Source organism: Rhipicephalus sanguineus, chromosome 11 (assembly GCF_013339695.2).
Source record: "Rhipicephalus sanguineus isolate Rsan-2018 chromosome 11, BIME_Rsan_1.4, whole genome shotgun sequence".
NCBI classification, from domain to species: domain Eukaryota; kingdom Metazoa; phylum Arthropoda; class Arachnida; order Ixodida; family Ixodidae; genus Rhipicephalus; species Rhipicephalus sanguineus.
The window spans coordinates 75,924,169-75,949,884 of record NC_051186.1 but is presented as its reverse complement, the minus strand read 5'-3'; the positions used below and the strand labels follow the sequence as shown (position 1 = coordinate 75,949,884).

Below are 25,716 nucleotides of genomic sequence, written 5' to 3'. Positions count from 1 at the left end.
TGGCAGAAACACTCCCAAAATACTCGATTTTGGCTTAGAGTGTAGGGCGATACGCTTTTTTTTTCTGCATTTTTTCGTTGATACTGTCTGCCTCATAGGGAGCCTGTTTGAGGGCGCTGGTTCCCGACGCGCGCAACACTCTAGTCACGTGTCACTTTTCATATTTCGGGGGCTTTCTTGATCAGGCGGAAAAAATGAGCGCGCAATTAACACGTTGTTGAAAGTAGCGCAGTCAGATGCCATTTGAACATGCCTACATACGCCTCTTTGACATTTTGACAATTAGGCGAGTTTTTGTTGAGTTAGAAATATAATTATGACTAATTAATAAACCTCATTAACGAAAAAATAGCAGTGGCTACTCTAGTGTACTAGGAACAATATGCTGTAGGTTTGATTCGCGTAACGCCGTTCCTCTTTTCTTAAATCGTGCTGCGTGATAGCTGGGACACCCTGTATATAAAAGCAACAAAGGAAAATAATTCACAAAAATGTTTTCCGAAGCGAGGAATCGAATGGGCAACCTCTCGCTACGCAGCGCGCGGCGTTAAACGGCTAGGCCACGAGAAATGCGTCTTTCGGGCTGCTAACGGCGAGCTATTTGTATACACCATTTACTTCAGCATGCTTTCTTGGTCACCAGCGAGATGGTGCGAAGTGCACGCGGGACGCGCTTCAAAGGCCGGCGCCCTGCTCCTGCTACGCCGACTCTCTCCGCCCTACAGGGCCTGGTCGCCTGCGCGCGCTTATTTCGAGGAATGGGGGGGGGGGGGGGGGGTGTTAATATGTCTTGTGCTTTAGCCGCGATGTCCGCGCTGAAGTTACAGAGCGTACGAAGGTCACTTCGCTCGCTTCAGCGGCCGCGTTTGCGAAAGGAGCGCGCTGTTCAAAGAGAAGTAAGTAACAGCTGTGACTGTTGTTAGTTCACGTTAGTCCTGTGTATACGTGTTCGTTCGTTTCGTGCGTCCTGCTTTATGTTTGAGCAGTGCGCTTCAAGTGTCGAGCTGTGACGCATGATAGTTCGCGCTCGTCCTGCATGCGTTCTTTTCGTGCGTCATTTGGGCTTGAGCGACGCGCTGGCAATTTCAAGCTGCGTTACGTTCTTCCCGTTACATTCCAATTTTTTGTTATCGCATTCATTGCTTCCCCATTGCGGCGGAACTATGACTTTTTTATTTTGGTTAACCATTCATCTTCTTTTTTTTTTGCTGTTTAGCTTATAGAAATAGAGTAGCTGAGGTAATATAAACTTCAGCCTCTCCACAGCAAGCCAGTTAAAACAGAACAGAACAGTCCTTCGGCCATGCAGAATACTTTGCGATGAGTAGCGCTGGTGAAATGAAAGTGTCGGGGTAATTAGTAAGGGTCGCGTCTCTTCTTTTCTGAGGTTGCTCGCACGAGTACACGTAACGGCATGTTTGGTGCTTCCTGGCGCTTCAACAGTAGACTTCTGGCTAAGCCCCAAACTTTTTATTTATCCTTTTTTTCTTCCGGTGTCTTAAACTAGCATATCATGCAGAGCGTTATATTAAAGTGGCTTTCATGAAAAACAAAAGGCTTACCAATCAGCAGCACACCGAGAAGCACGAAACCGACGCCACAAAGTTTTGACACCATTGTCGCCGCTTCTACCCGCAGGCTGCGTCGAAATAAAGGATCTCCGCGGCCAATCGGTTCAGACCTTTTAACTAAGGCCTGTAAACGTGCCACCCCAGTAGGGCAGGAAAAGTCAAGAAAAATAAATCTTGGCGTGGGGAATCCTGCCACGCAGGCGCAGCGCCGCTTCATTCGACATTTAATATGCAGTATGACTATCCCACAGCTTCGCGCTTAAAAATAATAAAGGAGGCCAATGACACGCAGAACTTGTGAGCAGGTAGTAGCTCACACAAGAGAACCGTCGCACTTGTGAAATCTAATGGAAGACTTGGAATGTCTTCTTTATTTCTTGAATGACCGGACGTCGCCCAATAGCTTGCACGTACACATATAAGTGGGCAAGTGCACCCATCCTTACGTGCCTGAAATCGACTAAATCGCGAAGCATTCGAAGGAATACACAATGAGCAGCGGTTTAATCATGATTTTCACGCACAAATTCATGTCACATGCAGAAATGCGTTTATGACACGATATTGTCCACTAGGACGAGCACGGGGGCGATGCTTTTTTTTCAGGGGGGGGGGGGGGAATAATGCCACCTGGTCATGAACTGCGGCGAGCACCAGCCCGCATCCAGCAAAAACAAACGAAGAAGTCCGTTTGGGACAGCGCGCGCTCTCGCTCAGACTTAGTAAAAGAAATTACAGCATATCCACGGGTGAATGATGAAGAGCTTGGCGAAGCTCCCGAAGCAATCATGGTCTCGGGATCCGCTTCTCGTTGAGCCCGTTTCGCAGCGGCGTCCTTGGCGCGCACCTTTTTGGGATCCGCCTGGATGCCGCCAAGCGAGCGCCCGCCGCTGCGCATCGTCCATGCTCCACCAACGATCTGACACGTACGGCGACGATCCAGGAGAATGGTGGTGGTAGTGGTTTGAAGAGGAAAAAGCGCCTCATTTCTGCAGCCCGGTCGGGAGCACGGCGCAGCGCCTCAGGAGAATGAGGGAGGCGCTCGCTCCCCGCGCATCCCCGCGCAGCCCGCGCAGCAGCCAATCGGAGAGCAGCGGCACTTCTAGCGCCATCTAGTGTCCATTTACACAAGCGCCATATTGCACACAATTCTATTGGACCAACGCCATCTAAGAAATGAGACGAGAAATGGTGATGACACAGATTGTGTACAGCGCCATCTAGAATAACGTCCCTGAACTGCAGTTGTATGTACTTCTATGAGACAGCGCCATCTATTATACTGTTCGGGAGATACTGCCACTGCCGGTTACGCCTGACATGGGACAAGGTTAGACTAAGAGGAGCTACGCCCCTAAAAAGTGATAAGGCCGAGGCACAGTCTAACTAACGCGTGAAGTACGGCTTGAGTCGTACAACGTGGACAATCGCTGGGTGGTGCTTTCGACGTTGGGGCGACAATATATAAGCCAATTCATATTAATCTTACGGCGTTTCCGTGTCGAAATTGATCTTTCAGTCAATGCGATGACTGACGTAGCCGCCCAATGACAAGAGGAAGGGCGGCTCCAGCGCTTCAATGTAGACGTTGTGGTCATTGTGCTGTAGGGGTTGTGACTGGACAGCGGTGGTGGTTGGCGGCAACGGTGCAATAAATGTGCCACCATGCCGTTCTCGGCGCATCTCTAGTTTACAAATAACGTATTCACCACCGCCCACAGAAAACCACAAATCATGACAGAAAATCACAAGGGAAACACGGGAATGTGGCAACTCCGCTCTTCCTGCAGATTTCAGACTGGGTAGAACTGAGGTAATTTTTTATTCGTATTTGAGCTCACACAATATACAGCTGTACAATGTACAAGTTCTGCGTTTCTGCGTTTGTAAAAATATCCGCTATGTAAATAGGAAATGTACAACCTCAGCCAGAAGCCTTTTTGGCAGGGCGGAGGGGATTAAAGTCCTCAGGACCGATGAAAAAAAGTTCTTGACTGATTGGTGGGGGGGGGGGGTGTTCAAACGTACTTTATGCGTGTTTGTGCTGCATTTGTATATGCGTGTGTTTATATACAATGCAAAATCGGAAAATTTCAGGGAGGTGGGGGAGTGCTTGGAGCCCCCAACACCCCTCTCCCCCGCCCCCTTGGCTACGCCAGTGACCACAGCCATGGAACCTTCGCTCCGGCGACTACTACTTGTGGCCGATCGTGCCGGCAGCTTCGACCAACAGCTCGACATAGTTGTCGACCTTGCGATCCTTGGCACCCAGAGAGGGCAGCTTCGGAAGCGCCTTGCAGGCTTCCGATCCTTTCTTGTACTTGTTGCACACCAGGTTGACGGCGTCTCCGAAAACTCGTTGGAGCAGGTCGAGAGCGAATTCCTTTCCGCCGGTGCTTTCGCATGGCGTCAGCGACTGGTCGGTGCAGCCCACCAAATCATGGTATGAGCTGCACGTAGAAATGGGAGAGAAGTTACTGAAGTTACTGAAGGAAAAGCAGATTAAATTGCGACGCTTCACCGTAATTCAACTGATATGGACGAGTGTTCCTTTTCATTTCATTAGGGGGTGTGGGAGTGAGAAGGTAAGCCCTTATAAAGCTTTAAATAAGCATAATGTAGTCAAGCCGCTGCGGTGGCCCTGTGGCTACGGTGCTCGGCTGCTGACCCGAAAGACGCGGATTCGATCCCGACCGTGACGGTCGTCGTTCGATGGAGGCAGAAGGCTCAAAGCCCGTGCCTTGTGCGACTTTAGTAACATTACACCTTCCATCCTTTCCCAACTAATTTTGAAACAAGATTTCGCCGCATTCAACCATTGCATGCTCATACGAAAACGCGCCAGAGACTTCTCAAGGGGCTGAAATTTATGAGCTAGTCTGAAAAATGAATGCACATATTTTACTTCACGTCCTTTGTTTTCTTATCTGTTCCTATTTTTAAACTAGTAGTAATGCGTATTCAGTCAAGTGGGAAACCTTGAAAGCATTAACAATTTTTAATTTTGTATCCTGCCAATAATTCTTCCTCAATACAACCATAGAGATAGAAGCAGCCCACTCAAAGAGCAGTCGGATATTGTTCAAGAATAAAGCAAGAGCGTTTGATGTGCACTTTTGTGAAATATCCTGGAAATGTATACCCTTTGTTGCCCCTTAGCCTACCGTGATAACTCTTAACTAATAATGTGCAGCCTACGCAGATCAATATAGCATAAGTACTATAATTAAGCATACTACGGATTAGTGTAATAGATAATAGCTTGTATGTGTCACGTCTTTGAGTGCGAATCTAAAACGCTTGCACGATGCCGCGGAGGCTTCAAACACAAAACTGGACGATTATGAAGAATAACACGGTTGCTTCTAGGTTGTTGTTGTAGGCTTTAGCTCGGTGATGCTAGGTTGTTTCTAGGCTGTTGCCAGGCTTTCGTTGGGTGATGCTAGGCTGTTTCCACGCTGATTTGCAGCGTAGGGAGGTTCGAGTTAAACCAGTCACAGACACGGCAGGGCTGTCCAAGCTCTAGAGAGAGAAACTCGCGCTGAAACCGAGCGTTCGCACGTCTCATAGATTACGGGCACGTCGTCGTTGACGTAGGGCTTCCATCGCTTCGGGGTCTTCTCGCAGCCGCCGTTGCCTTTCCCGTTCCTCAGTATTCTCTCGTTGTACGTACTCGGGGTCTTCGGGTCGCCGCCGTCGCTTCGCAGCCATTTATTGGGCTTAGTGTTGCAATTCATGTTTAGTGGACCAGTGGTGAGCAGTTGGAGTTACCCAATTTTTGTGGTACATATCCGTTTATAATGATGATAGTTTTCGCCAATCATACGTTTTACCTCCAGCTTCGAGAGCTTCGCTGTTAAAAATGCAGAAGCAGTAGGGACGATGGAGGCTTGAAGACATGAGAAATTCGTGAACGCGAGCTGTCACTGGGTTTCTGCGACACCCCGCGTTCACGAATTTTTCGTGTCTGCAAATGGGGAGGCACGTGTTAGTTATATTTTTATATTTTTTACAGCTGAATTGATGACACGAACGTATTTCTGCTCCAGCACTGCGTGAATGCCAACGCCACATTTAATGTCATTTGCACATAAGGCAATTGAACTGCGGGGCTGTGCTTGATTTTATGGTCTTTCTTCTTGTCTGATAAAAGCCACTGTGGGTACGCGCATCAGCGCTCTGCATTTCACTAATAATCCACATTGCGATCACTGTGTTTTGCACTTCTATCTCCATCTAATTTATATGCCGTATTCACTTCGATACATTATATTCTGGTTAGTTCATATCTTACCAGGGAGTCTTCCTATTGTCGTTGCCTACTGCAACGTGAACTTTCTCGGTGCTACGGTCTTTGTGGACGAATTTTATAGCTCTAACTGTTAACACCACACGCACTGTACGTCTCAAATCTGTCTACAAACTTCAACAAAAAAAAAGCTTATATGCTTTACTATTCGGCATAGTTGCACTTATCCTGTACGTCTTTTTTTTTCGTTTTTTTTTTAAATGCGGAGCACTTTAGGGGCTCGGGCTGCCGTATGCTGTCGTATGCTGTCATCTCTGGGCGTAACGCAGGCAAAACCACGTACGAAAAAAGCAAAAAAGAGGAAGCAAGCGAGAGACAGAAAGAGAAAGAAAGAGAAAAAATAACATTAAGAAAAATTGAAATAAAGAGAAAAGGCGAGAGAAAAAAGACAGAAAAGAATGGAAGAAGAGAAATAGAAAGGAGGAAAGAAAGAGAAAACCGCAGAGAAGCAAAGATGGCTGCCCAGCTCCGCACTTCCTTCAGGCTTGGCACCCTGGTGCGAAGCTACCTTAATCGTTTTTTTTTAATTTTGCTGTGGATGATGCAGCAACATGGCGAGGAGGTCTTTACTCCGATGACTTTAGTGACAGCCGGGGTGATTATTACAGACTTGATATCACCGAAACTCGACATTCATTCGAGCATAACAGTAATGACAATAAGAAAGTTGATTGATGAACTCATGATTAAAAGGTGAACAACGCGAAGTACGACCTCTTGTGACAGCTGTATCTGCTTGTTTTTACGTGCTTTGCGTCGAATGGATGCGGCATGTCATATGCTGCTCATGAAGCCAAACAGAATAGTAGACGCAGCGCTATTGAAAGTCTCACATTTGTATGGATCAAACACTTTTGTTAGTAGGAACGTTAGAATCGTTGTATGCGGTGCTATTTTAGAACTCTGATGCTTAAAATTGACGATCAGACTACTCGAACAGTGTAATTAACAAACCACTTTTAAATGGGTGCTCCATCGGATGCTCGAGAGTAAGATGATGCCTGGGGTTCGGTACAGGACAGAATTACACTGCAGATGAGTTCACATGAGCGACCATGTGTAGTGGTCAATACAACGCTAGCAATTGCAAGTACTCCAATAGGAAAGGAACGCCTATTCAAGAGTTTCGCTACTGCACGAGTCACTAGACCATAACTGCACTCCCAGGTGCGTGCTCACTATAAGTACTGCAATTATTTCAATGTAATTTGTAATTATCCCGATTGCTGTCCACAAAAAAGTGCAGCTTCATATCTAAATCTTTTTTTTTTGTGCGAACTTACTTCGAGTACTGCCTTCGTGGTACTTTTAGTACCACGAAAAGAGCAATTCTCAGCGCTCCCACCGGCGAGCTAAATATACGGAGGCGGCGACGGTAGATGGCGATGCGTTTGCAGAAAGAAGGCAGAAACGGAGCCCGATTGGCTTCCATGAACGTTTCACTTTTGCGCTTCCATATATCGTTTGATTTCATGCCACTTTACATCCATATCGCATCCCGTCATCGTAATTCATTCGTCGACGCTATGAGCACATTATAAGTCAGTGCAGGTTTTGACTACATCTGAACTTTGCGCCACTAATTCCCGCCAATCAGCATCAACTATTGAACGTTTAAGCCACGAAGCATTTCTCATGTGAAAACATGCTGTGCAGCTGCATAGCTACAAACGTAATCGCACTAGCGTCGAGTATCATCCTACGGTTGGTTTTACCTTTATTATTTTTCTTTTGAAGAGGCGGGGTGGGGACAGTGGCCTTCACTGCCTCTTCCTTCGCCTGATGCACCTGGATTCTCTAGCGGAGCGAGCGTCCGATTTCTGACAAAGTATAAAGGCCGATGCCGAAAGGCATCGCCGTATGACAGAGCGATTCATTATGTCAGGTGACTTCAACTACCATATTATATTGCCTAATGCCAGCACTCGTTAGCACAAGCGAATGTTGCGTGTACCAGCGCATTTTGAAGCAAGGCCCCTCCACTCACAACATAGAACACAGACAGGCACTGTGAATGACCTGTTGTGTGTGTTAACGTGTTTAAAATGTGGTGCTTTTTCGACGTCTTCACTTACGAACTACCCCAACAGCTTTTAAGAATGCTAAAGTTGCCTGGTGTTAGCCAAATGATGACCAATGTTTCTCTAAAGTAGGCGATCTGGTTACTTATGCCGGTCAATCTTGTTGTAATACCAACACTGGCTTCAACCTCCTTCAGTGCAATGGTTCGGATGCCTGCCAATCATGTATTCTACGGTGCCCTGTCCACTAAGCCAGCGCCTCCAGAACGTGAAATGCACTCTACCATCATCATCATTCTCAGCCTGTTTTAGTCCACTGCAGGATAAATGTCTTCCTCAGTAACCTTCAGTTTATCTTATCCTGTGCGAGCTGATTCCATATTATCCTTGCGAAATTCTTAATATCGCGACGCCATCTAACTCTGCCCGCCTCGACTGCGTTTCCCATTCCCTTAGTAACCATTCTGTTCCTGTTCCTGTCCATAGGTTGTCTGTTCTACGCATTACGTGGCCAACCCAGGTCCATCTCTTTCTCTAAATGGGAACTAGGTAAAGCGCCAAGACATGAACTCGGCAAGCTCTACCAACCAACAAATGACTTAATAAAGAAACGGCAACAGTTGAAGGAGACTATCTGAAGGTCTTGAAAGGAATTCGCTTATCTGACCAAGCTCATCAACAAGAAGAAAGTCAGTGACTTAAGGAACTACAACGTCAAAGCGATAGAAGCAGCAGTAAAAAAAGACGCCAGCATCAAAGCAATGAAAACGAGAGCGTTATACACTCACCAGCATGTGTACGGGAGAACATCCTTGATGGGTGCCTTGACTATAGCCTTCTGCACGATTCCTCGGAATGTCCTCCAGCAGGAGTTGAGCTTTTTACCTACGGAGTTCATGCAGCCAACGGCTTCCACGTATGCTGCGTGACACAAGAAATCACGCGTTCCCTTACAAAGCAAGAGAATACCGATCCACGCTTTGATTCATTACCATTCTATATGCGCCAGTGTTATATAGAAGTGGAGGCGCAAAATTACAGCCGTCACAAAGCACATAGTTCCCGTCCGATTCGCCAGTATTATTGGCAAAGATTGACTGCTGCTGTAAAATACTTGCATGACGCTTGAGCTTCGCCTTCAAGAGTAGAACGCGAGAGCGTGATTGGGCCCCGTGCGCATCGCCTTCGACAATGCCGCAAGAAAAGGACCATTTGTGCAGGTAACATTGGCCGTTTCAGATTATCCTAGAATGCCTACTGCAAGTGCAGTTACGAAGTGCCCACTACGCCATAATTCTTTCCTTTGCAAATTGGCGAAGCACCCATACGCGTCCGTGAGGTGCCATGCTCACCTTCGCAGCTGCACACATTGTAATGGAGGGCAGATTTTAACCACCTGTTCATTGCGCAGTTCACATGTTTTGACGCCTGGTGCTATGGTACGATTCTGCCACGCTCGTTATATTTTAGTTATACTTTCGGGAGTCATATTTGTAACTCGCAAATCCGCTATCTCTCTTTCTCCGTCGTGGTAAAGGCCTAGCCAGGATATTTAAACCCTCTTTCTGCCTTATCTCGCGGGGAAAGCATGTATTTTTTATGCCCCAATCAAACATTGAACCAAACGAAAACTCGCGTTCCTGGGTCGAGATTTAAAGGGACACTAAAGAGAAACAATGAATTAGTTTAGATTGATAAAGTGTGCTCGGAGAACTATTGTGTAGTTTATTTCACCACCATAGGTTTATTATTAGAGGAGAAAACCAAGTTCAAAGTTTCATTTTTAAATTTCGCGCCGAACTTTGTAATTCGTGACGTAAAAGATTTCAAATAGCATTTAACGTATTTTGGCGCCACTGGCTCGACGAAATTTTCACAAACTCGTTATGTCAAGTCTCTGGCCCCCTCAGAGGACAATGTACTTCGATTTAACCGATTAGCAACTACGTAGACCCAAGCAGGCGCCGTCAAAAATATGTGACGTCACGGCAAATGGTGCGGGAATTCCAAGGTGGCGTCGCCAACTGTATTTTCTTTTCGCGCTTTTTCTCGCTTATTAAGCGTCCTCTCGCAGCAAGCGTGGTGTTTTTTGGTATCGTGGAAGACTACTTTACTAATGCGAGAAAAATCGTTTTGCTCTTTAGTGTCCATTTAAGACTTGAGGAATGCGTACGATGTTGTCTTGTTTTAATGAATGGTCAAATCAAACTAGTCGAAATTGCAGCCTTTCTATAGTTGTTCGTTAGAATTGCCGCAGTGGATTCGAACGCGCTTACAACAATTTGATAATTTAATAATGACGTGTAAGAGGGCGTTGTGCTAGGCACCGGTTAAACCGATTGACGAGGACTGACAAAAATGCAAGCAGCCTCGTCTCAGCACCTTCCCCAAGTTTCTACCACATGACGGAACGCCATGCTTACGAGATATGCTTGATTATAGTAATGCCTCCAAACAATCGCATCGCGAAACTCAGTGCGACATGTGTTACCTACGGCGACATAACCAGTCCTTAGCGAGGAGAGCTTCCTCTGTATCTGTACCGTTGCGTATCGAATGTATTTCGCGACGTACCCTCGTGCCTCTCCGAGCCCACGCTGCAGATGCTTTCCACATCTTCCTCAAAAGCATCGACAGCCAGCGTAGCAGCGACCTTCGTCAAACCGTCCACGCAGGTGTTGATGAATTTCTTACTGCACGTCAGCTGCTCCTGCAGCTTCCTGTAAGTGTAATAAGGCTTGACATCGAAATCAATAAGACACTGACTATTAATTAACCAATTAACGCCGTCCAAATACTGAATTTTGCTGAGTCAATGCTAGGGAGATATGAAAAAATCTCCATTTTCAAATCTCGCTAGTAAAAAAAACCTCTTATCGTAACGTTAGCGTCAATAGAACGTACAATCAATACTATTATTTTATTATCTCTAAGTATACAACTCTTAAGCAAGTTTATTCATGTTTGGCACAAATCGTAGGAAAGCTATGCCACTTTTTTTACTTCCACCTGCGATTTGGAAAAGTTTCGTTGTTTTTGGGCTGTAAATAATCGATCACAGTGACATAACGTCGCTCACTGTCAGGGAAATATTACTAAGAATAACCTTAGAACAGGCGTTACATAGAAGGATTCATATTAGCCCACATATAACTAGAATTACCATCTGCAGCAAGAACATCAGCCACTGAGTAAAGATAAGTGAAATAAATGGCAGCTCAAATGAATAACTGTTGCATTCGCATAATACTTCCTGAGTTCGGATACGAAACTAGCATTATTTTGGAAAACTTGCCAAGCCGATAGACGAACTACAAAAAAAAAACGGTTTCTTAAAGCTTAAGTACTGGCTTCCCCACGATTATTTGAGCAGAAACGTTTCAACGTTAACTTGTCGTTCTCAACAGTCTATTTAGGAGCGCGCTGGAAGAGGATAGTTAGAAGTCAGCGCCAGCCCTCGTCAGTTCCTTGTTTTTTTGTGATCCTTCCGCACTGTCTATGCATCATGAAATACGATTAAGTCCGGTCGCACACCTTGCTTCAGTTTGTATCTGGGGGCCGCGAGTCCTACCATAAACGCTCCTTTGTCTCTTGGCGATACTCCTTATACTTTGTACAGAAAGCTGCCAATACTAACCCACATCTATATACAAATGCTTCGCCCGAAGACAGCACCTCTGTTTTCCGCCCGTACGGCACGAAGTCGTCGCCGCAAGACCGGAGTGTCTCGATCTTGCATCCGTCCTTCAACTGTGCTCGACACACGCCTGCGGCAAAGTGACGGGGAGAGGAGGACATCATTGAGGCGTCGATAGCAGTGAATTCCTGTTTACGTCAGAAGACATCACTAACTCGGTCAGGCCCGTAGCCAGGCATTTTTTTTGTTGGGGGGGGGGGGGGGGTAGTGGCCCACTTCCTGTAGGCCTTGGCGATTTGAGAAAAACATCCATTTTCATTATTTATTTTCGGTAAAACACCATGTCTCACCAAAATTTCGCGGGGTGGGGGAGTGGGGGGTTGGACCCCCTGGCTACGGGCCTGAACTCGGTGGTTACTTGTCAGGAAACCCTTCACGACTACGCCCTATATATACATGGTCTCTGGCATAACTCGCCGCAGTTTTCTTTTTTTAGCAACCAGGTCGCTTTTCAGCAAAAACAAAAATCTAAGTATATTAAGGGGTGTATTGCCCTGGAACCGAACTATAGCAGATATAACCGAAACGTGGGCTATTGTTGACGCCCTTGCAGCCATCTGCGCATGCTTCGAACCTCCTCGGGCTGCTTTCTTGGCACGCACCAAACTATCTCCACACAATTTTTATTGCATTTATATTGCCGCTGTCACCGTGAGTAAAACTCGTGACATCAAGTTCAGCTACAGAACATCATTATCCCCCAGGAAACGCTGTAGCTCTTCGTGCAAATGTAAGAGCGTGAAATAGATTCGTAAAAGATGTTAGTCACGAAATGTGAGGTCTCGAGCAACAATTTATTCTCGAGTGAGCCGGGAATTCTGTCAGGCGTGATTTAACAAAGGGTCCCCGCCTGTAAACCGGCAGAAAACGAGAGCTGAGCAATTATTATTCAACAGTTAACCAGCATTATCACATCTAAACCAGGCTGCGTATTGCGATTAACATTACCTTGCACTAGCTCATAGCGAAGTTATCTTGTGCTGCTAGACGGGAATGATAGCTATGTCGCACGAAGATAGAAAAAAAAGCTTGTCGACCCTTCAAGAGCTATCCGAACACCCCCGGCGAATGTGAACTGACTTGACCGGTTTTCTGTATATGTGACTGCAGACACGCACTATCCCTCCTGATGTGTGTTACCACGTCCGAGCGCGTATAAGTGTGCCCGTACGCTGCCGCTGGTATTGAGCGTGAGCATGCTATCACGTCGAAATACGGCGGACACATGAGTGTAGGCTGCAACGAACGTGGCTGTCGTGCCAAACAGGTTATACGGGGTTCTCTCGAAGAACGATCGATAAACACAGCGTACAAATCACTGCACAAATTAACATGCCTGCGAAGATGGGTAGAAGTTTAATCTTGTAGGTTTCGCGGGTCGAAACGGCACTTCAGGTCTCCGCATGTATTCACTTTAATTTAACTACTCCAACTGATGTGCTCGTTTTCTATAGTTGAATAAAAAGCGATGAAGAGCTATAAACGTCGCAGACTTTTCTTCATATCCCAGCGGCCAAGAAATGTAAATACAGCCCGTCGATGCGAATAACTTAAGCCCATACAAAAGGATGGTACTGCCACGTGCGTTTCTTCATCACTTTTGCTGTAGTCGGTATTCGGCCACAACGACTGTCAGCAACGCTCAGCGCGAAGCGCGCCTCATTTTTCGAGAAACTTCGCGATCATTGTAGATTGTTTTGCTAAGATTGCGCTCAAGACGCGCACACTCGATATTATTCTAGAATTTGCACGACAGCCAGCGATAACGCTGGAATATTCGACGGCACATGTTTAAATGCCGACGCGCTTCACCGCTTGTCAGTTGATCGACGGTCGACGCTTTGTACGCCGCTATCAGTGCATACCGTGTGTATTGCTGTAAATTAACTTTCCGTTTCCCGGCCACAAGTTCGGCCAAAAAAACAGTTTCATCTTGAAAACGCCGACTGCTGTCTTCGTCGACGTCACGACCGCGTGACAGTATGTACACTTTCGGAAAGTAAACAGATTTGTTTTTTTTTTTCAGCAAGTAGCTGTTTGCAGTATAATGCTGTCAAATGAGCACGACGTGCGTGGCAGTTTCAGAACATTCCTCACCGCCATAATATGAGGCCACGTAGCAGGCCCGTAGGCATCTGTAAGGTGTTATGTACACTTTGTTGATGCTGCATGTGGCTGATGACGATGAAGAAATATGGATGAGCACATTGCAGTGGGTGGGAGGCATTAAACCACACACTCGTTGCGCAGTTAGCATTGCGTGATGACTTGTTGCAATTTTACTCTTCTGCCACGCTATATTACATAGGTTAACATGTTTTCTTGCGCGACTTGACGCCTGTATAGGGTCTTCTTGGAATTGAGCTTCAAGCACCAGCGTGGCTCGGTGGTAGAATACTCGACCGCCACGCAGAGGGCTCGGGTTCAAATCCCACTCCATCATGTTTTTTTTTTCTATTTTATTCTTTCATGCCAATCGGTTACTTTTTCATGTGTATCGGTTACGCCACCGACGGCGACGGCAATGCAGCAACGGGCGCCTAAGAGCTGCGCTCTAAAAAAAACAGCGTGATAGTTAAAAATATTCGTACGTTTGTGTCAAAAAAGCAAGAGTACCGGCGCTTCAAGAGATACGACAGCACTATAAAAAAATATAATATTAGTTGCTGCGGTATAACGTCCCAAAACTACGATATGATTATGAGGAATGCCGCGTTGGAGGAGTCCGCCAATTTCGACCACCTGGTGTTCTTTAACCTACACGGGTTTCAAGCCTTTGAGCCTCCATCGAAAATGCGGCCCCCGCGGCCGGGATTCGATCCCACGACCTTCGGGTCAGCAGTCGAGCACCATAACCATTACACCACCATGGCGGGTCTTATTAAAGAAGGGCAAAAACAAATGAATACGACTAAACAAGGGTTTTTGTAGTTACCGTCTCCCTGAGTTTTTAATCACTTTCGCTGGCACGCGAGATTCTGGATAACGTTCGATAACTTCGTGTACAAGTAACGAAAAGGACGACCCAGTGATGCAAAAACTGACATGCAAATATAACTTACGCAAAAGGAAAATCGATTACTGTTGTTCAAGCCGCGAAAATAACACGCTTCAAATTACCAAATTCTGGGGTTGTGATGAAATCACGATTTGATTAGGAGGAACACCGAAGCCGGATGCTTCGGTGTTCCTCCTATTTTGGTTACGTTTGTTTTTCTAAGGCGTACATAAATTAAGGTTCACGCGAGCGTGCCCATTTCTTCCCGATCTAAACGCGGCATCCGTGGCCGGGCATTGAACCCGCGTCCTCACGATTAGCAGAGCAACACCTCAGTCGCTAAACTGCCCCGGCGAATAAAGCAGCGCATAGTGCACAATTTATACGACAGTAACATTATCGGAAGACACGAGAGAGGGCCAACGCAAGTATAAAGCGAGAATTATGCGCAAACATTAACGCGTGGTATAAAAACAAATAAAACTGATGTAGCATCAGAATGGGGGCCTGAACAATTGACAGACACGTTGGAGGCATCACCGATGATGTTCAAGTGGTAGACTGGCCGCTTGACGTCGACACATACGCGTAAATGCGTTATATAAACCTGAGTTCGATGACAACCAAAATGCTATTCAAGAAAACAGAAGTTTGCGGAACTTTGCAGAAGCACTTTCTTCCAGAGTCTCTAAAAGATGTATTATTGTCGCAAGCTGCTGCTCTGCAATCTATACCAAAGAAAAAAAGAGTGCATGTTACAACGTACGTGAGTCCTTACTTGTCGCATAGGCCTATATAGCTCTCCCTAAATATACAAGTGAACTCCCTCTTAGAGAGTCTCGCCCCCAAAAACACTCCGAAGAGAGTATAATGATTTCCAGGTACAGCAAACGTATGTCGTTCTAGAGAGTCGCATAGGCCTATTTCACGAGTCAGGAATCACCTGAAGTGAGTTAAATGACCCCATTTTTTTTCTGCTAGAAATCTACGAGATACTAAATCTGCTAGAGATCCACGAGGACAGCCAGTGACCGAACAAACTGCAGACGCCTGAACGGACTGACTCACGAAAACATGACGCGATTGCCCAGCGTTGATAGCTTTGTACTCCTGTCGCCGAATCGAATCCCGGCCGCGGGGGCCGCATTTACGATGGAGGCGCGAAATTGTAGGGCCCCGTGTGCTTAGATTTAGGTGCACGTTAAGGAGCTCCAGGTGGTCGAAATTTCCGGAGTCCTCCACTACGGCGTCTCTCATAATCATATCCTGGTTTTGGAACGCTAAACCTCCCCGCAATTGTGGTTAGCTTTGTACTCCGTGTTGTTGGTCTTAGGGTTGTTATCACACGCTCGTTTACGCTTCCGTTTTTATTAAATAATTTCTGCGGTTTTATCTGCAAAAAAAAAAACACAGACACACAAGATTATCATGATGCACGAAGTACACGTCATGGTAAGTGGCACGGGAATACTTCTCACCTCAGGGGATTCTCCAGAGTGACCTCATTTTAAGCACACAGTGATATTTGCACGTCTGCCCCAACCAAATGGGGCCGCTGTGGCCGGAAATACAATAAGCATGTTCTAGTTATGAAGCGCAACACCTTAACCTATGATCTCAACTCAACGGGTAACACCCAGTTTCGGATGCGTGCGTAGAAGACCGCAGAACTCGTTGTGCGGCAGTTCCGCGCTAATCGCAATTGTAATCGCAGTCAAGTATAAACAAAGGCATGAGTCTCATGAGGTATGACTTCTTATAGACGCCTTACGGAGGAGTTATAAAGCGTCTCTTAATAAACAGTTTTCTTCTGCCAGGCCTCCGACTATTCGAGGAGGCTTTCCCGCCAGCCGCGTTTGTGCCTCTGCCTCTAGATTGAAGGTGTCAGTGCAGCATCCACACTTCGCCTCATTTACTTTACGATGGCTCTCATAAAGCAAACTGTTGGCACACTTCGCCGACAAAGCTCCACATTCCCTGTGTTGTGAAGCTTAATTGAAAGTGACAATGTTAAGTACTCAAATAGAAAGAGAAGACACGAAACATGATCCTTACCCATTAGCGACGCCGCGAGCAGGGCACCAACGACGGCCAATTTCGACGCCATGGCAGCGGCTCGTTCTGAAGCACTATCGCCAACAAGTGTGACTCTGGTTAAACGATCCGCAGCATTTTATTGGGTCCCGTGTTTACGAGAGGAAAGTTGGGCATCAAAATTCTTCAAAAGAAGAACGACACCTATCGCGTGCACTCACAGCATTGCCTGCACAAGTTGCCCAAAAAATAAGTATGCAGCAGCAGTGCCTCCACTTGCGCTCTAGGCCAAGAAAGAAGAGAACCCGATGAAATGTTTAGACGCCACGAGTCATGTGGATGCGCATTTCTGCCGCGAGAGCGCTTCAAAAATCTTAATTTTTTTCCCCTGTTTTTCCGAACGATCATTGCTGTCAGCTTGCGCGGGGATGTCATTCAACCCTGGCGTTACCTCACACATTCTCAAGTGGCTGCATTGAGCAATGCGATGAAAACTGGAGGGGACGCAATATCTGTGGCCGAACACCGACTTCCTCGTTCAGTTGTACGTAAAACCCACAAACAGCTTTTAGAAGATGAATACCAGGAATAGGTGGCTTATAAGTTCGCGCCGTGCGAAGAATAACACCGTCATCAGCCTGACAACGCTCACTGCAGGGCAAGAACCTCTCCCGAGTTCCGCCAATCAACGCGGTCCAGTGTCAGCTGCGCCCACGCTATACCGCAAACTTCTTAATCTCATCTGTCCTCTGCCTCCTCCTCCTCGCGCGCTTGCCTTCTCTTAGAATCCAGCCAGTTACTCTTAATGACCAGCGGTTATCTTGCCTACGCGCTGCATGCCCTGCCCAAGGCCATCTCTTCTTGATTTCGCCTAAGATGCTCCTTAACAACCGTTTGTTCCCTGACCCACCCTGTTCTCTTCTCATCCCTTAAGGTTATGCTTATCATTTTCCTTTGCATGGCTCGCTGCGTCATCCTCAATCTAAGCTGAACCCTTATCGTAAGCCTCCATGTTTCTTACCCGTAGGTACGTACCGGTATGATGCAGCTGTCATATACCTTTCTCTTGAGAGATAGTGGCAAATTACCATTCATGATTGGAGAATGCTTGCCCAATGTGCTCCATCTCGCACTTTTTCTTCTAGTTACTTTGATCCCATGGTTCGGCTCCGCGGCTGCTAGACCTGTCCTAAGTAGACGTATTCCTTTACAAATTCCAGTGCCTCGCTACCTATCGCAAAGCGCTGTTCTCTTCCGAGACTGTTGCGCATTACCTTAGCTTTCTGCATATTCATTTTCAGACCTACCGTTCCGCTTTCCTTGTCCGTTTCAGTAACCATGATTTGTAATTCGTCCCCGCAGTTACTCATCAGAGCAACGTCACCAGCAAATCGCATGTTACTAAGGTACTCTCCGTTAACTCCTATCCCTAACTGCTCCCAATCTAGTGCCCTGAAAACCTCCTGTAAGTTCACAGTGAACAGCATTTGAGGAGATCGTATCTGCCTGCCTTACACCCTTCTTTATTGCAACTTTATCGCTTTCTTTGTGGAGGACTATGGTGGCTGCGGAGCCGCTGTAGACTTCTTCCAGTATTTTCATATATGGTTGATTGACGCCCTAATTCTGTAGTGCGTGCAGGACTGATGAGATTGCGAAGAGTAACATGTTTTTCCTGCTAAATAGCTTCTGGTGACCGCTGTTACTCCATCAACTCTGTAAACGCCCATAGTTAATACATCGATCACCAATGTCGATCTTCTGGTCATGCATTTTCTACATGCCCCGAAAAAATTCTGTAGGAAGGAGCTTTTTTTATTAAAACAGTTTTATATCATCACCCAGTCAGTTTGGTGGAATTCGAATTAGAGGCAGCCCAACAGAGTTAGATAAAAAAATGTACACTCCGCAAATAATTATAGAGCCCTAGATACCATCAGACATGACGTTGTTCTAGTGAAACTCCTGCTGATGTAATTGAGAGGACCATTTTGGAGCGCAGCACGAAACTACAATAGGGGAAGGCCGCACTTACGCCCGCTGAAGGAGCCGTCATCAGCAAACAGCGGCTTAAGACTAATGTCCACGCATTGTTCCGTATGTTCACAAGTAATCTACCACAAGTAGCTACTAGAGGCACTACTCGTCAGCATTCAGATGATAAGATAAATTGAAAAAAATATTTGGATCATAAATAACTGTGAGTGTCATGTCAGTGTCACATGTGAGTGTCAAGGGGAGAAAAAACAGCTCAAGATGAAAATTCTGCAGCAGAAAAATTGCAGGCTGACCAAAAGATCGAGGTTCGATCTTAAAACGATAGTAAACGAGATAAAGGATCAAAAGCTCATGTCTCAGTAGGGCATGGGGATGTTCACTGCAGTCTTCCCCCATACATACAGCAACCCCTCCACAGGGCAAGAAAAGACCGGAAAGGCACGTATCCATCCGAGCTGCGGGCGTTTGCGTTAACGCTGCACTTCTATTCTCCATCAGCTTATGAGTATGTGCATTCGAAGTGTAATCAAGCACTGTAGCAGAGCGCACTATACGAGTAGGGTATACAGAATTTCATCAAAGGAAGTGCTGTCTTCACAGATGAGTCACTGTCTCGAAAAAGCTAGCCCAATGCCGCACTAAAAGTCTACTGTACTTTGATTGTTGATGACAAATGAGGAAACATGTTGGGATTGTGGGCGACTAAGTGGTTAGATATGTGAACTTTGGGACTGGAATGCATGACAGGCTGCATGTGTATATGCTCGTTGGCTTACACTTACGACTTAGGATGCCACTTGGGCTTTTTTAATTGATTTATTGACAGCATAAGAGGGAGCCGAGCCAACGAAATAGTATCGAGAAGATATATATCTATTGAAGTAGTGTCGACTGCAAGCTAAATGCCCATATTTAAAGCACGTCCATGCAAAGCCAAAACTATTGGGTTTTAGGAGGCTTTGAGCTTGTCTTGAGAAAAGAAATGGCTTTCAAGCCTTGATGAGCATATCCTTCTCGGTGATCATATCCTTGAGTGTGGTGCTTTGGACACCCACATTTATATTCCACTCAAAGAAAGTCGCCGAACTCCACATATGCATAAGACTCCGCTCATATGAAGAATGAAGTAAACAGGAAAATGAGTGAGGTGTGCTCTTACGAGGATGGTTATTTTTAAAAACCGGTGATACAGACCCTTCTTTGGTGTGCATACTTGCAAGGAAAACGCCAAAAGAAACAGAATAAAACTGACTGCATTCTCATCCGCCATTTGGCTTCTTATTCTTGACAACTTTGCTCGCCACAACCATTAGAAACCACGGAGGAGAGATGCGGTCAGCGCGGCGGGCCTTCTTCTTGCCTATGGCAATATGGCCGCCGCGTGTTAGGCGCGGCTTCACTGCGGTCCATTAGTAAGTATAGGCGGACTCCACTCCAGCAGGTTTTAATAAACCTCCTTGGCCCTGGCCGCCGATGCACCAGGACTCACACGGTCCATCTGCCTTATCAGATGATAACACTTGCAGCAACTGAGGGCTTTGGCCCGATGATGTTATAGCCAAAAAAAAAAAAGACCGCTACTGGGGGCATGTTGTTGGCCGAAGGAAGCGACGTCCTTCCGAAATAAAAGTTGAGGCAATCATTAGCTTGCCTTTGCAAAAACGAGTACTAACTTGAGTTTCTTTTTGGTTTAGCTGACTAATAAAGAAGCTACATTCCTAACTTCGGCAATATCGCTAGTCCTCTCACAGACGATCTTTGCGAAACCGATCCAAGTATTTTTCTGTTGGAACAAGACGCGTAAAGATGCTTTTGCTGTGAATAAAAATATTCTTGTCAGCATACCGGTTCTCGCGGCGCCAGATTACTCCCTCCTTTTCTTAGTTCAGTGTGGCGCCAGTGACCGCACAATGTGCGTTCTTCTAAGCCAAGGGAACGAAAAGGGCGAGGAGCATCCTGTTGGCTACGCGAGTCGAAAGCTAACGTCACGCGAGAAGGCCTACAGCACAAAAAAAAAAAATGCGCTTGCTTGGTGTGGGCTCTCGAAAAGCCCTCGTGTTACCTAAAAGGCTCTTCCTTTGGTTTTGAAACGGATCTCCCCGTTAGTGTGGTTAAGCCAAATGTCAAGTAAAAATGGCCGCTTGATGCGGTGGAGGCTAGCACTTAAAATTTTTATTTCACAGTGCGGCACAAGAGCGGAAAACACCGTGTTAATGCTGACTGCCTCGGTCGCACCTGCTAGTGTTGTTTCTTTCTTTTGTTTGTGTGCATGCAACTAGGTGCAAGTTTTTTTTTCCTCTTTTCCCTTGTCGTGTCAGTTTTCCTGCGGTCTGCTCCCAGTGAATTCAACTGTCGGGTTTTCCTAAACTTCGACGCCAGATAGCCATAGTAACTGCGTTCCAGCCGGTCGTTCACTACGTCATTTCAGATGCTGCCCTGCATACTAGCCAGATGAACTCTGAGCCAGGCATCTGCCGCCTGCTCCCTCTCTATATGCTCGGCAGCCCATCGTCACTCGACGAGCAGAGCTGGTTCTGAACGTCGCCTCCTCCTGGACGTGCTTTCAGCCGCGCTTCACGGGCTTGTTGCTCGAACCTGAAGACGCACAGTGCCATTTTCGCTCTTTCTGTGGTGCCTAACCTCAATAGTCCGCCCACCATCCACCTCGGGGTCTTCGCCCATGTCAAGCACAAGGACAATGTGGCCGTGCAAAACGCGTCAGTGCTGCGCTTGGACAAACTTGTCCCCATGTTGGCTACCTGTTCCCACCTTCCAGTCGTTCATGAAGCCTCGTCCTCTTGAACGCCTTCCGATACGGGTAGCTCTGGCCCGGTTGTAACGTTCATGGTGCTTGTCTCAATCTACGGTGGGACCTTCAGATAAGACTGGCCTGCTTGCCGCGTTATCTTCTTTCTTTTTATTTTCTGTCCCCCTCTGATTGGCTACTTAGCGCTTAAAAGCGCGTCGCAGGATAAAAAACTGAGTTCTGTGTTCTTGGCACTGGTCGTGGTCTGTTTCCTGGGACCGGCTGTCGTCCAGTCGCCGAATACGTAACATGGCTTAACATCAGCCTTCTTTTTCATGACCTTAATAAACGTGCACCTTGAGATGCCCAAGTTGGACTGTATTGATTATCACCAGCTTTGTGGAGAACAGCAGCTCCTTCGGTTCTACGGTATCTATCGCGTGAACAAAACGAGCATAGAAGCGAATGGCGGCACCGCAAGACGGGCCAGTGTGCTACGACAAGGAATGCACGGGATATGGCAAGCGATAGTTTCTACCCGCTCCGCTCAGTGCTCTACTAATCACACCCCTCGCTCTTTTAAATGCATACGGGAAATTCCTCATCCTTGAGGAAAAGCCAAACGTTTTTGAGGGAGAGCCAGCTTCATGGGGCGTTTCGCACTGCCTGATGTTCGATATTCAAGTGTTCCGGCTCTTTTTGTTCCATGTAGACGTAGATTTTCCCATGCATTGACGTGCAAGCAGTACCATGATCATACATAGTTTTATATAAAGGATAATTCGATTTACCCGAGTTCGATATAGTTGCGTTCGACCGTATATGAAAATTCAGGCAAAATAGTTGAGTAGTTTGGAATTTATTACGTATTACTTTTTTTTCTGGGATTTAACGTCCCAAAACCACGATATGATTATGAGAGACGCCGTAGTGGAGGGCTCCGGAAATTTTGACCACCTGGGGTTCCTTAACGTGCACTTAATCGAAGTACAGGGGCCTGAAACATTTTCGCCTGCATTGAAAATGCAGCGCCGCCGCGGCCGATTAAGTATTACTGAAACAAAACTGTTACAAAACGAAAGTGCTCCTACGACTTCCTTGAAAGACGGTGCTTTTACTGGGCCGAAATAAATAAATTTCGTATTGCATTCCTGGAAATGTTATATTTGTACTAGGCAGGCTTTTTAATGGAAAATAATGAGATAAAATTAGATGTCTTCATGCAATCAGTGTGATTTTAGTTCAGAATCTCGTATGACCACTCAGCCGTTATTGTTTTAAATTTCAAATAAAAGGCTTAGGTGCCCTTAGCTTCCCTTAAAGGAGAAGTCTTGCGTATTTTAACACAATGGGCTGGTGGGCTAGTTGGTGTGAATACACAGTGCTTTTTTTTTAGCGCGAAACGACAACACAAGAAAGAAAACATGACAAAGCGTATTTTACCAAATCAAGATATTGCCGTTTTTAATGGTATTGATAGCCCTGTAACTGCTAGGGTGGTTTAATTTGATTAGAGACTCGTTAGTAACTTTAAATAAAAAAAACTATGTGTCAAAACCGAAACGGGCAGCTGCATCCTGCTTCGACTGCAATGACGTCGCAGAAAGACGGCATGTTGTTTAAAACCGAAACGGGCAGCTGCATCCTGCTTCGACTGCAATGACGTCGCAGAAAGACGGCATGTTGTTCCGGTTGTTTAGGATTCATCCTGAACTTCGTTACAGAGCTACACTATACACGGGCTAAAGCAAGGAAAACGAAAACACGGCGCTGACTCTCAACTGCTATTTTATTTCAGAATTGTGAAACCTATATGGGGCGTTTAAAAAAAAAAAAAACCAAATGCGCTTTAACTGAAAGTGAGAAAAACGCACTTTTTTGCTACTGTCAATATGGTAGGGCCTGCTCCAACAATATTTTGCCAGTGTGATCCTTTCCCCTAAATGCTTAAATCTATATAGCCCACTATCGTCGGTATTTAGGAGTAAACTTTGTATTTGGCTCTTTTAGATTGTAACATTTCATTTGGGCTTGAATCAGCTTGTAGAAGAAGTCTAAAACGATTCGAATGTACGGTATAGCCAGGGCTGGGCAAGGATACTTTGAAATTGTATCGTTATACGATACAAGACACTCGGGCATGAAGTATTTGAGATACAGATACAAGAGACTACCAGAATAACTGTATCGATACGATACTTCCCAATTGTATCTTCAGATGCTTGGATACATTTCTAGATTTGTTGTTTTAGATCTGTGTAATGAAGCAGCAAACGCCCATGTACAAAAATGTTTGCTTGAAAATTTCTCAACTGCGTACAACCTTGTTTATTCAATAAAATATCTGTTAGTATCCGAAAAGGGAGGTCTTTCTTGCTCAGAGTATATTAGTTTCATTCCGTAAAAACTTATTTTGACTGCTTTGGATGCTTAACATGACAGTTTTTTTATACGCTGAGCTGTCGGTGGTTTTTGCTCGTCACTTTTCTACTGATGAGTGTCGCCCCTCTACTTGCCGACCAGCTAGCCGGTTGCCGTCTACTTACAAGAATGTTAATAAGAAGCCTTCGCACGATGTGGCAGAAGCCGCTTGCGAGTCTTACCTTGTCCGTAAACGTATTGCCGTGTTCGCAATACCGGATCGCCCGACAGGTGCACAGCAGCAACAATGCTGGTAGCGATGTTTTTTTTTAGCATAGTGTATACTTAGAGGACATAAAACTGCAATGCCTCTCCTATTCTACTGGCGTAAAGCGTTCGTTAGCAACATGTTCACTAACGTGCAATCTTTTAACGTTTCTTCTCTGAGAGAACTTGTGCCGCCCAGAAATGTCTCAGACGTATTGTAGCGAAGAGATACCACTATTTTTCACACTATTGTCACTTGTAGCTCCGATTGCCTGGTGATTTGTAACGCTAAGAAAACTTTACGTGGACCTAAAAAAAGGAATGCATATACATTTACGTAAAATAGCAAGGCGGTTGCGTATCAGTCAGGTAATAAGTATACGCGGTTTGTCACGTAACTAGAATAATATATTTAAAAATAAGTGGTTGACCGCAACTGAATGAAACCAACGGCACCTGGCTTACCGTCATGTGGCGCTCCTTAAGGTATTTGTATATTGTGATTAATTGGTTAACTTCCTAAAGTCAATTATGCAAAATCTTTAAAATTTACTTAGGGCCAAGTGCTTTCTCGTCCCGTCGTAGAGGGCATTCCAAAATGTCCGATCACATTTTTTGTGGTGCCGTACAAGCTGCGTATTGGATCTTTCTGGCTTTTAAAGAAAGCCCGTGAAATACGAAATAAAATCACGTGACTTCGCTCATGCGCTACTGTACTGCAGCGCTCTCAAACGTGCTTCGAGCGTTAACAGCTGGCGCACGGACCTTCAGCCTGCCGTTTCTCATGCAGAGACGAAGGCGTTTCCTCGCCACGTGCGGCCGTCAAGGAGGTTCGATGCAATAGGAATCCGACGCCTAGAGCCGCGGCCGCTCATTTCGCCGCGGTGCACGCGCCGGTTGTTTCGCTCGAAACACGTTTGAGAGCGCTGCCAGTCCGCTAGCGCACTAGAGTGGCTCGATGTCCTCCTCTCACACTGAACGGCGGGCGAGGAGGACAACGAGACACTCTAGTAGCGGAAGAGCGCAGTCACGTGGCGATATTTTGCGGACTTTCTTTAAACGCCGGAAAAAGTCGCCACACAGCATGTACGTTGCCACAAAAAATTGTATCGGTCGTTTTGGAATGCCCTCTAGACAAGGCAATGTAACGTACTTGGTACTGCAGTGAAAAATATTTTTTTTTCATAATTGATCTTAGTTGATTAACCAAATAAACGCAACATTAAAATAACCTAGAGAGCGCCCCGTTACGTCAAACCATATAAAGTTGGGTTCATTCAGTTAAGGTTACCGACTTTTTAAAAATGAAAAAAATATTTGGTTCTAGTGACGTTAAACACCCTGTATAAGCATGATACAGACGGCACCTCTAAAAGGTATTACAATTGAACACGATGCATCGTCAACTTAGGTGTTAATTTCACACAACATAAACTCAGTGCCTATGAAAAATAGCATAAAATGGCCCTCGGGAATACTCACGAGACAAAGGAGTAGCAGGTATTGTGTTTCTAGAGTCGATTCTCGCTTCTGCAGCATTCCTCGTGAACAGCGAGAACGAATCACCGTTCTCCCCATCCCGCGAAACATCCACCCCGAGAATAACGAGGGTAGGAGAAGGGTGAGGGCAGAGGCTCTTTTAGAAAGGGCTCACGATCAGGCCGGGGACTGTTGGTTCGTCGACGCGGCCTGGTATCCCGAGGGGAAGGCGTAT

At 46.0% G+C, this 25,716-nt stretch overlaps 1 protein-coding gene across 1 annotated transcript in view; it reads right to left on the bottom strand.

Annotated features, from left to right (window-relative positions):
* LOC119373836 (uncharacterized) overlaps window positions 1–11,699 on the bottom strand; it is a 31,066-nt gene extending 19,367 nt beyond the window's left edge. The window contains exons 1-4 of the mRNA XM_049411187.1: window positions 11,596–11,699; window positions 10,476–10,621; window positions 8,690–8,822; window positions 3,786–4,021 (exon numbers count right to left, since the gene is read on the bottom strand). Coding sequence (XP_049267144.1) covers window positions 3,786–4,021; window positions 8,690–8,822; window positions 10,476–10,621; window positions 11,596–11,699 — 619 coding nt within the window. The remainder of the gene's footprint in view (window positions 1–3,785; window positions 4,022–8,689; window positions 8,823–10,475; window positions 10,622–11,595) is intronic.
* Between the last annotated feature and the right edge of the window lie 14,017 nt (window positions 11,700–25,716).